The sequence below is a fragment of the Anomaloglossus baeobatrachus genome, chromosome 1 (assembly GCF_048569485.1).
Source record: "Anomaloglossus baeobatrachus isolate aAnoBae1 chromosome 1, aAnoBae1.hap1, whole genome shotgun sequence".
Lineage (NCBI taxonomy): Eukaryota > Metazoa > Chordata > Amphibia > Anura > Aromobatidae > Anomaloglossus > Anomaloglossus baeobatrachus.
In genome coordinates, this window is record NC_134353.1 from 737,674,214 (window position 1) to 737,686,592 (window position 12,379).

General features: G+C 44.7%; 1 protein-coding gene across 16 annotated transcripts in view; it reads left to right on the plus strand.

The window, feature by feature from the left end:
- Positions 1–12,379, plus strand: part of NCOR2 (nuclear receptor corepressor 2) — a 601,679-nt gene that overhangs the window by 321,909 nt on the left and 267,391 nt on the right. For all 16 annotated transcript variants that reach the window (XM_075322517.1, XM_075322568.1, XM_075322586.1 and 13 more), the window contains exons 10-11: positions 5,786–5,958; positions 10,574–10,667. In XM_075322517.1, coding sequence (XP_075178632.1) covers positions 5,786–5,958; positions 10,574–10,667 — 267 coding nt within the window. The remainder of the gene's footprint in view (positions 1–5,785; positions 5,959–10,573; positions 10,668–12,379) is intronic.

The following is a 12,379-nucleotide window of genomic DNA, read 5'->3' on the forward strand; positions in this document are numbered from 1 at the left end:
TGGACTCCATCCGAGTCAGCCCTTTCAATCAATGTGCTGGAAACCAGAGCCGTGCTTCTAGCTCTCCTAGCATTTCACCACCTGCTGGCGGGCAGGCACATTCGAGTCCAGTCAGACAACGCAACAGCGGTTGCCTACATCAATCATCAAGGCGGGACACGCAGCCGCCTGGCAATGATGGAGGTACAACGCATTCTTCAATGGGCGGAAGACTCCAGGTCCACCATATCCGCAGTCCACATCCCAGGCGTGGACAACTGGGAGGCAGATTATCTCAGCCGTCAAAGCGTGGACGGTGGCGAGTGGTCCCTGCACCCGGCAGTATTTCAGTCGATCTGCCGCAAATGGGGCACTTCGGACGTGGACCTAATGGCATCCCGTCGCAACAACAAAGTTACTGTTTACGTGGCTCGCTCCCACGATCCTCAGGCCTTCGCCGCGGACGCTCTGGTTCAGGACTGGTCCCAGTTTCGTCTGTCTTACGTGTTTCCTCCTCTAGCTCTCTTGCCCAGAGTCCTGCACAAGATCAGAATGAAGGGTCGTCGAGTCATCCTCATTGCACCGGACTGGCCCAGGCGAGCTTGGTATCCGGATCTGCTCCAACTGTCCGTAGAGATGCCGTGGCATCTCCCGGACCGTCCAGATCTACTCTCGCAAGGTCCGTTTTTCCGCCCGAATTCTGCGGCCCTCAAATTGACAGCGTGGCTCTTGAGTCCTGGATTTTGACGGCTTCTGGTATCCCCCCTGAAGTTATCTCCACTATGACTCGGGCGCGCAAGTCTTCCTCCGCCAAGATCTATCACAGGACTTGGAAAATTTTCCTGTCCTGGTGTCGCTCTTCCGGCCATCCTCCTTGGCCATTCTCCTTGCCGACTCTTCTGTCTTTTCTACAGTCCGGTGTGCAGCTAAGACTGTCCCTCAACTCTCTCAAGGGACAAGTTTCAGCTCTGTCAGTTCTGTTCCAGCGGCGTCTCGCTCGGCTGGCTCAGGTCCGCACCTTCATGCAGGGCGCGTCTCACATCATTCCGCCTTACCGGCGGCCCTTGGACCCCTGGGACCTTAACTTGGTTCTCACAGTCTTGCAGAAACCCCCCTTTGAGCCTCTTAGGGAGGTTTCTTTGTATCGTCTTTCACAGAAAGTGGCCTTTCTGGTTGCCATAACTTCTCTCAGGAGAGTCTCTGATTTGGCTGCGCTCTCCTCGGAGTCACCTTTTTTTAGTCTTTCATCAAGACAAGGTGGTTCTCCGTCCGACTCCGGACTTTCTTCCTAAGGTGGTCTCTCCCTTCCACCTTAACCAGGACATTGCCTTACCTTCCTTCTGTCCGGCCCCTGCTCATCGCTTTGAAAAAGCTCTACATACTCTAGATCTGGTGCGTGCTCTCCGGATCTATGTGTCTCGCACCGCTGCGCTTAGGCGGTGCACCTCTCTTTTTGTGCTAACCACAGGTCGGCGCAAGGGCCTCCCTGCTTCTAAGCCGACCTTGGCCCCTTGGATTAGGTCGACCATTTCGGACACCTACCAGAGAACGCAGGCGCCTCCCCCGCCGGGGATCAAAGCACACTCGACCAGAGCTGTCGGTGCCTCTTGGGCTTTTAGGCACCAGGCTACGGCTCAACAAGTCTGTCAGGCTGCCACTTGGGCTAGCCTGCATACCTTCTCGAAGCACTACCAAGTGCATGCTCATGCTTCGGCAGATGCGAGCTTGGGCAGACGCATCCTTCAGGCGGCGGTCGCCCAATTGTGAAGTTAGGTTTTGCCTACTTCTTAGTTTTTCTGTTTATTTCCCACCCAGGGACTGCTTTGGAACGTCCCAAGGTCTGGGTCTCCAAAGGAACGATAAAGAAAAAGAGAATTTTGTTTACTTACCGTAAATTCTTTTTCTTATAGTTCCGTCTTGGGAGACCCAGCACCCTCCCTGTTGCCTGTTGGCAATTTCCTTGTTCCGCGTGTTTTCACCGGCTGTTGTCGTGGACAGAGTCTCCGGTTGTTCCGGCTCTTGCTCTGTTCTACTTGTGGGTGGCTATTCTCCTTCAGCTTTTGCACTAAACTGGCTGGGACTGGCTCACCAGGGGGTGTATAAGCTCAGAGGGAGGAGCTACACTTTTAGGTGTAGTACTCTGTGTGTCCTCCGGAGGCAGAAGCTAAACACCCAAGGTCTGGGTCTCCCAAGACGGAACTATAAGAAAAAGAATTTACGGTAAGTAAACAAAATTCTTTTTTTTATTTGTGGATTTTTCCCATAGACTTGAATGAGATAATAAAATTCCCAAATAAAAATTACAACTGGATTTCTCGTACGTTTCCACACTGGATATTCTCTAAAAACGCATGTAATCCACACATGACTGAAGTGTTAAACTTTTATCGAAGCCAAATAGCGCAAAATAGCCAAGACAAAGCAGTGTTATTAAGGCTATGTGTCCACGGGAGAATGTATCTGCCGATTTTTCTGCATCAAAATCCGCAGCTTTCCCGCAAAATCCGCACCTTTTCAAAGGTGCGGATTTGCAGCGGATTTACCGCGGAATTGCCGCGGATTATGGTGCGGATTTTTTTTTTTCTTTCACAATTTTAAAGCCAAAATCCGGATGAAAATCCGCAACAATAATTGACATGTTGTAGATTTTTCCTGACGAAAATCCACACGATTTCCCTGCGGAAAAATCCACAGCGTGGGCACAGCATTTCCAAAATGCCATAGAAATGGCTGGGAAGTACCTGTGCTGCAGATTTTCGGGAAATCCGCGGCTTTTCCATGAGAAATCCGTGGCAAAATCCGCGCATTTTCCGCAGCGTGGGCACATAACCTTAGAATACGACATACCAAAAGGAGACAAGACTCCTCCGTCAGCAAAACGAATGCTGGTGTATTCATGATGGTGCTTCGCCTGGGAAAAGTCGCAGTGTGCAACAGAGCCTTATGTGAGCGAAAACCAGAAGTGTATCCAACACGAAGAAATATAAATCTTTCTTTTATATTTTCCATTCCCTTTTAAAGTCACTTCTTGGTTTTCTCTGGAAAAATACCATAAAAATGGAAGAGTATTTGTGGGGTTTTTTGTTGTTTTTTTTTCCAGGCTTTTTTATTTTCTTGATGTGATTTTGAAGCATTTTTTTCTTCAGCCTTTTTGATTTAACAGTGCCTAGTTTTCAGAAGATTCCCTCAGGATCTACTTCAAGGAAGTGACATGCACTTTTTTTTCCCACCAGACATTTTTGAAATCCTCTTCAGAATTAAGAAAGACACTCATATGAACAATAAAGTCCATTTTTCTTGGAACTATAGGAAGAGTTTCAAAAGTTTTGAAGGGTATGTGCACACTGCATCTTTTAGACGCTGGCGCACTTGTTGGCTTTTTTAAAGCAAAGTTGCTTCAGGAAAACTCCAGCGGTTATTTTCCTGACGTGCCCTCACTGGCGTCTTTTCAGATGTTATTGTGGCGGCTCAGCTACCAGCGTCTTTTACTCGAGACTTTCCAGGATAGTGAGCGGCCGGCTTCCTAGCACAAGCTGCTTGAATAATGTATAAGTTAATTTGATTAACCGCATCATGGTTTCCTAACCTGAAGCAGTTAAAACACAAAATATGAGATGGAACATGTGCACAGGAATGTCATTTTAACATTTCTATACATTGTTCATTTTATGGGGTGCTTTGTGACCTCTTTTCAGGTGTATTTTGGGCGGAATCTTGAAAAAAAGCAATGTGTGCACATACTCTTGAAGTGTTCTTTAAAAAAAGGATTTTGGAGCAGAATTTGCTAAAAACAACTAAAGAAAAAACTAAAATTCTGTGTGAGCGAGCATAGCCTGAGTGCCTGCCCATGTAATTGTAGAGCGGTGGAAATTGGACATAGATTACAATTTGATGCCATTGTTTCATTGTTTCAATTTTTGGATACAGATGCAGCGGGCAGTTAACCTAAATCCATACAGGTACCACAACTGGGTTCTGGTGTGATTGATGACAAGTTCAGTCTGCTTGCGATTTTTACCAGTGATAAATATATGACTAATGACAGACCCCATGGACAATATCATACTGCTAGTCAGGTGTGTGTGTGTGTGTGTGTGTGTGTGTGTGTGTATATATTCAGCGGGTGAAATAAGTATTGAACACCACCAATTTTCCAAGTAAATATATTTCTAAAGTGCTATTGACATGAAATGCTCACCATATCGATAACAACCCAGCCAATCGATACAGACAAGTAAATTAAAACATAGATGTCCATAAATTTAAGTTGTATGTAATTAGGAGAAATTACTTGGGAAAAGTATTGAACAAGCTTACTGAAATTTACTTTTTATGTCTTACAAAAGCTTTTGTTGGTGATGACAGTTTCAAGAGACCTCCTATATGGAGAAACTAGTCACATACGATACTCAGGTGTGATTTTGTCCTGTTCTTCCACACAAACATGCTTCTAATCCTGAAGGTTTGATGGGCCCCTTCTATGAATTCTGATCGTTGGTTCTCAAATGGAAGGTGGTTGCAAAGTCTCTAACATTCACTAGCTCCTTGATGTTGTCATGGAGGATGGAAGAGGATTCCAGTGGCTCCTTGAAGCTCTAGTGAACTCCATACACAAGAGAGTTAAAGCAGTGCTTGAAAATAATGGTGGCCACACAAAATATTGACACTTTGGGCACAATTTGGCCATTTTCACTTAGGGGTGTACTCACTTTTGTTGCCAGGGGCTTAAACCATAATGGCTCTGCGTGTTATTTAGTAGGCACACCAAATTTACAGTGCGTGATACAATGTAAAGTAGTTGTTAGGCTACTTTCACACATCCGGTTTGAGCACTACGGCTCAATCCGGCTGTGAAAACTATGCAACGGATGCGGCGAAAACACCGCATCCTTTGCATAAGTTTTTACATGCTGCCCGTCCGTTTTTTTCCGGTTGCGGCATGCTACTGAGCATGCGCAGTGGAAAAAACTGCATGCGGCGAGCGGATGCGTTTTTTTCCGCATCGCGCCGCATCCGGCCTCCATAGGTATGCATTGAAAAATGCGCCGCAGCGGCCATATGCGGCGCGATGCAGTGTTTTTTGCCGGAGCAAAAAACGTTGCAGGGAACGTTCGATCCGGCCGCGGCATCGGCTAAATCTGCCGCATGCGGCAAAAACCGGACCGAACGCAAGCCCCTGCAGCACAATACGGCACTAATGTAAGTCTATGCAAAAAAAAAAAACGCAACCGGCGTTACAAAAGCCGGTTGCGGTTTTTCTGCAAAACGCCGTATTGTGCCGCAGAGCAAAAATCCGGATGTGTGAAAGTAGCCTTACACAGCTTGTATAAATTGTAATATCTTCAGTGTTGACCCATGAAAATTTACAAGAATTGTGTATGTGTGTGTATGTATATATGTGCAGTACGTGTTTATTATATATATATAATATATATATAATATATATATATATATATATATATATATATATATATTTATTATAATCTCACACACACACACTCATTTTACAGAAACCTAAAAAAGTGTACGCAGCAGAAGGTACAATGTTCTCTTCACTTTGTGCATTAGAGCCCACAATGTTGAATATGGTGTGTGTGTGTGTGTGTGTGTGTGTGTGTGTGTGTGTGTGTATATAATATAATTATGTATATATGTATTATGCATTGTAAGTTATTTTAGGCTCTAATGCACAATGTGGAGTTTGCATGCTTCTTATAAGTGGTTATGAATTGTTGAACTGTGACTATCTTGTGACTGAGGTCCAAGACAAAGATTTGCATGTTGTAATAAATACTTTTTGGTGCAGGAACAGAAACTCTGTCAGCGTTATGACCAGTTGATGGAAGCCTGGGAGAAAAAAGTGGAGCGTATTGAAAATAATCCACGCCGAAGAGCAAAGGAGAGTAAGATAAGGGAGTATTATGAGAAGCAGTTCCCTGAAATCCGCAAGCAGAGGGAGCTTCAGGAGCGCATGCAGAGGTTGGTGTTACATCTATATTATATTTGACCTTGTCACAACTGCCATGCAAAAATACATGTTAAAGGCACAAACACATCAGCGGTATTCTGCCGCACTGCCGGATCCGGCATAAGGGCAGTACAGTACAATACAGTTCACAGACAGTGCGGCAAGCCCCGGTCACATGCTGTCACATGCTCCGGTCACATGACCACATGTGCCCGGAGCTTGCCAGTGAACTGTATTGTACTGTACTGTCCTTGTGCCAGGATCTGCGAGTGCGGCAGGAAAACGCTGATGTGAAACCAGCGTTATTGGAATTAAATGAACAAATAACAAATCCTCTAAGTTTTTTTTTTTTTTTTTGTTTTTTTTTTTTACCAAATTTCACAATACAAACTACACACAATATTAAATATAGTCCTGATGAGCCTCATATACTATTTTGAAAATCTTTGTCAGAATGGCTGTGATCCTCAAATTTAAAGTTCCGTATTTGAAGACAGTTGGCTAAAAAAAAATCAGAGAACTTATATCTGTGTGTTCTTATATTAGTAATATCTTTTTAGATAATTCTTGATTATGGTTTTCCTTAGTATCTTAATTTAACCCCTTAACAACCGCGGGCAGTAAAGTTAAGGGGGCTTTACACGCTACGATATAGTTAATGTTTTGTCGTCGGGGTCAAGTTGTTAGTGACGCACATCCGGCGTCATTAACGATATCGCAGCGTGTGACACTGACCAGCGACCTTAAGCGACCTCAAAAATGGTGAAAATCATTCACCATGGAGAGGTCGTCCCAAACTCAAAAATCGGTAAGGGTTGTTTATCCAGGTTGTTAATCGCTCATGCGGCAGTACACATCGCTATGTGTGACACCGCAGGAACGAGGAACTTCTTCTTACCTGCCGCCGGCCACAATGCGGAAGGAAGGAGGTGGGCAGGATGTTACGTCCTGCTCATCTCCGCCCCTCTGCTTTGATTGGCCGGCCGCTTAGTGACGTTGCGGTGATGTCGCTGTGATGCCAAATGTCCCTCCCCCTTGAAGGAGGGACCGACCAGGTAAGTATGTGTGACGCTGCCGTAGCGATACTATTCGCTATGGCAGCGATCACAAACAATCGCATGCACGACGGGGGCGGGTACTTACACGCTCGCTATCGCTACAAATTGCTAGCGATATCGCTACCATGTAAAGCCCCCTTTACTTCCTAGTGGTCATAGTGTTAATCTCCACCAGCTGCCGTGGGTAGCTGGGGGGATCCGTTCACATGTCAGCTGATTAGTACAGCTGACATGTGTGCCTTGCAGGCATGTGTGAAATCGCTATCCACCCATACCTGCTAACCCCTTAAATGGCGCTGTCAAAATATAACAGCGCCATCTTAACGGCAATCGCGGGAAAGGTTTACTCACCGCCAGCCTCCGGAAGTCACATGATGTGATCATGTGGATCTGATGGTTGTCATGGTAGTAATATGGAGGACTAAATGACAACAGATTTTCTAGTCTTCTAGTGATAATCGTCTGCTGATAATCAGTGGTTTGATATAAAAAAAGCAAAAAAACTACAGCAGGCAGCACAGTAAGGGACAAATCGTTAGTGTCTCTATATTATGCTCCTGTCAAAAAGGTGGCAAAAACCTGGTCACAGATTGCCTTTAAAGGGAATCCATCAGCAATTGTTTTCCATCTATCTCTGCATTTCTACTTTATAAAGTCATAGCTTTCATTCAAACAAAAGGGTCAGTGGAGTCGGAGGGAATACAAGTAGGTGGGAAGGTGCACTTAACCGTTTGGCCACAAAACGGATTCACTGAGTGCTTGTGCTTGGCTTGAAGTCACCAGGTTTTTGGCGCCTAATCTGAAAACCGCATGAGGTAGAGACTAAAGGCCCTGTCACACACAGAGATAAATCTGCGGCAGATCTGTGGTTGCAGTGAAATTGTGGACAATCAGTGCCAGGTTTGTGGCTGTGTACAAATGGAACAATATGTCCATGATTTCACTGCAACCACAGATCTGCCAAAGATTTATCTGTGTGTGACGGGGCCTATATAGACCCTGATTCCAGCGATGTGTCACTTACTGTGCTGCCTGCTGTAGTTTAGTGTTGATCAAATGACTCTAATCAGTAGATTATCATCACTAGAGGATAAGTAAACCTACTTTCATGTAGCCATCAAACCCCCTTTAAAGCTGGGTTTACACACTGCAACATCGCAAAGGACATCGCTGTAACGTCACCGGTTTTGTGACGTAACAGCGACCTCCCTAAGTCTCTGCTAAGTCGCTGGTGAGCTGTCAAACAGGCAAACCTAGCCAACAACTCAACAGCGATCCGGACCTGCAGAGCGACCTAGCTGGTTGTTGGGGACGTTGATAAGCAGCCTTTTGAAAGGGAAGTTGCTAACAAAGTCGCTGCAAAGTCTTCACACACTGAAACTTCATGCTGCACAGCGGGAAACAAAGGACCTAGGAATGGTCCTGAACGATTTGTAACGATTACAACTTCACAGCAGGGGCCGGGTCGCTGATAAGTTTCACACACTGCAACATCGCAAACAACATCGCTATTGCGTCACAAAACCGGTGATGTTACAGCGATGTCGTTTGAGATGTTGCAGTGTGTAAACCCAGCTTTACCCTTTCATGACTGGACGATTTTGCACTTTCTGTTTTTGTTTGTTTTTTTTTTTTGCAACCCTTCTTCTGAGAGCCGCAACTTATTTTTCCATCAATATAGCCATTTTAGGGGCTTGTTTTTTTTTGCGGAACGAGTTGTAGTTTTAAATGAAACCATACGTTTCACCATATAGTGTACTGGAAAACTGCAAAAAAATTCCAATTTCGGAAAAATTGAAAAAAAAAAAGTGCGATTGCAAGATAGTTTTTGAGATTTTATTCACTGTGTTCATTATATGGTAAAACGAATGTGTTTGTGTGATGCCTGAGGTCGGTGCGGGTTCGTAGACACCAAACATGTATAGGTTTACTTTAATCTAAGGGGTTAAAAGAAAAATCAGAAGTTTGGAAAAAAAAAATGTACGTTTTACGCCATTTTCCGCAACCTGTAGTGTTCTCATATTTCGGGATGTATAGCTCAGTGATGGCTTATTTTTTGTGTCTCGAGCTGACTTTTTAAATGGTATCATTTCTGCGCAGATGCTACTTTGCCTGTTATTACATTTTGCACAAAATTTGCAGAAACCAAAAACGTAACTTTGGCATTTGGTATTTTGTTGCCGATTAATTGATTTTATATTTTGATAGACCAGGCATTTCTGAATGCGGCTATACCAAAATAGGTGTATATATTTTTATTTTTTTTAACCCTTTAATTTTCAATGGGCCAAAAGGGGGTTGATTTGAACTTTTTAGGTTTTTTTTATTTTTTGTTAATTTTTCAATTTTTTTTTTTTTTTTTTACTAGTCCCCTTAGGGGGCTATAAGGATCAGCAGTCTGATCGCTCATTCTTTTCTCCCGATCAGAGCAGCACCGTTCAGATCAGGAGAAATAATCATCTCTTGTAACCTGCAGTACTCAGCTGCTGGTTAAAGGACCTGAGTCTTGTGAGCTACAGCAGTCATCACATGACCCTGCATTCATGATCTTTGTACAACCCAGCCCCCACCACTGAATAACAGCTTACTGCCTATGCACTGTGTAAACAGCTGATGAATTGGGTTATAACTTATAGATCTGCAGCAGATAAAACACTGGTTTTATTAAAGTAACCAGCGAGTAAATAATAAACAATAGTAGATAATACATCACAGGATATGGGGTTTGTACAAATTATGTGCAGAATCAAACCAAGGAGCCATGTGCTGCAGAGCGAGCTGTGAAAGTGCGGGGCGTCGTAAGCCACTGCTCATTATGTACTAAGCGGTGACAGAAGCACACCTCTTTGGCTACAAGCCGGCAGCTTCCGGAGGAATAAAGTTAATTTTTCTCCACCCTTTCAGTAAGGCGGTCGGACAGCTATGGAATGCTTTCTATAGAATAACCCTGTATTTGCACTTTGATAGTGTTAAGGTACATGATGGCTTTTAAAGTATGTCTTTCTCTGGAACACCGCAGTGTTTCGGAGTCAAATCTATATAGCTGAAATCATCCGCCAGTGTCTGATACATTCTGCCCATAAATCGGTCAGCATGTATCGGCTGTTAAGTTACGTGTCATTATGAACGAAGTTCAGATTCTGTATGAGGACTCGCGCACACAAACACATAAATTGGACAAGTGCAATCCAATAAAAAAAAAAAGGGATTGCACTCGGACCCATGTTATTTGATGTGACTTACACTATGATACGTGAATATTGTGACTGGAGTTCTCTTTTTATCATGACAAATGGAAGAAAGTTAAAAATGTCTCTGACAAGGTTTCTCACTTTTTAGCTTTTGCATGTTTCCATATACTGGTGTTTTATTGTTCTGCACCTCTGAATGTCTGAAATAAAGTCAGAAAGGGTGAAAAACATTAGCTTATAAGTATTATTACATCCAGCGAAAGCCTGGGGTATCAAGTGTACTATGAATGTCTGCTGTGGCTATGTTAAGTTGCTCATCCATACAACCTGCTTGTGCATCACTACACATGGCTGAACATTTCAATTCCATCTCTCAGCAGGGTAGGACAAAGGGGAAGCGGTCTGTCCTTATCTGCCGCACGCAGTGAGCATGAAGTGTCAGAAATCATTGACGGCCTCTCTGAGCAGGAGGTAAGGATTCCTTCTGCTTTATTTCCTCTGCCGCAATGTCCACTACACTGTATTATAGGACTAATACTGCATAGATTGTTATATCTTCTGAAATTAAATTGAATACTAACTAGATTCTAAAAAATTAAATAGCATATTCCCATTGTTTCTATAACCGAGCAGAGGAGGAATTTACTGAAATAATACTGTAGGATTCTAAAAAAAAGGCACAAATTGGTCCCTAAGGTTTATCCACCAGCAATCACAATATTTTGGAATATCCTAGCAATATGCAGTCGCTAAACCCATTCACACTCCATTACAGATATAGGTCAGAGCAGGGGCGTAACTATCGCGGTCGCAGGGGTCGCCACTGACACTGGGCCTGGGGCTTCAAAGGGACCGTCCTGGACCTCAGCACTTGGTTCAGCTGGATGTGAAACAGAGTATCACATCCAAATGAAATGTATCACAGCACGGAGCCCAGTCTGGACCCTGTGCTGCAAACTCCAGTACAAAATTTTGCACTTGGGCCCATTGAACTCTAGTGAAGGGTACTTTCACACCTGCGTTCAGCGCATTCCGTCACTATGGAGAATAACGCAGTCCATTAACGCACTGCTCTATTCTCCATAGACTTGTATGGACGACGCACTGTAAGGCAAGTGTCTGCGTTGCATCCGCTGGACGATGCAGCGTCGTTATTTTGACGCTGCGTCGGGCGGAAGGAACGCAGCATGTAACATTTTTTTGAGCAGCGCAATCCGTAGGATTTCACTGCGCATGCTTTTTTTTTTTTTTTTTTAATCGCAAACTTTATTTTTGTTGTCTCTCGGCCGAAGCTGAGCGCCCGCCCGCCGGCATGCCCGGCCGCCGGCAAGTGACAGCGCTCAGCTGAGCGCCCGCCCGCCGGCATGCCCGGCCGCCGGCAAGTGACAGCGCTCAGCTGAGCGCCCACCCGCCGGCATGCCCGGCCGCTGGCAAGTGACAGCGCTCAGCTGAGCGCCCGCCCGCCGGCAAGTGACAGCGCTCAGCTGAGCGCCCAAGTGAGAGCGCTCAGCTGAGCAACCGGCCGCCGGCATGTCAGGGCGCCCAGCTGAGCGCTCGGCCGCCGGCTATTGAGAGCGATCGGCTGATCGTTCGCAATAGTCGGCTGCCGGTAAACTGTAAAGAAGAAGAAGAAAAAAAAAATAAAGCTTTCCGTTGTTTTGTACGATCCATAGCATTGCGTTGTGCCACTATATGCAACGCATCCGTTGCATCCGTCACACAACGCAATGCTACAGAAGCCGTCCAACACAAGTGTGAAACTAGCCTTGCGCCACTGAATCAGAGTGTGTGGAACAGGCTCAGGAGCTGATCCTACTCTACACAGTACAGCTGGCATCTGTCTCTAATAGCAGTGTCAATCACTCATAGCGGCATTTAAGCTGTGCAATCCTGCCTGAACGTTCAATTCAGTAGCTCGTCACCCCCTTTTCCCTGCAATGTGATCTCAGGGTGCTGATGTGCTGCCGTCTTGTGGCCGGGATTCATAGGAGACTTTGATGAGGACTTCATACTGCAAAACCAAGGTATAGCAGCATATTATACTAGTTTGTCCACTATGGCCAAAAAAAAAAGTGGCAAAAAAACCCAAAAGATTAAAGTCACTCCCCATTTTCCCAGTTAAAAAAGTAAAGAAATTTTAGTTAAAATTGATATTTTATATAAAATTGTTTGGTATCGCCATA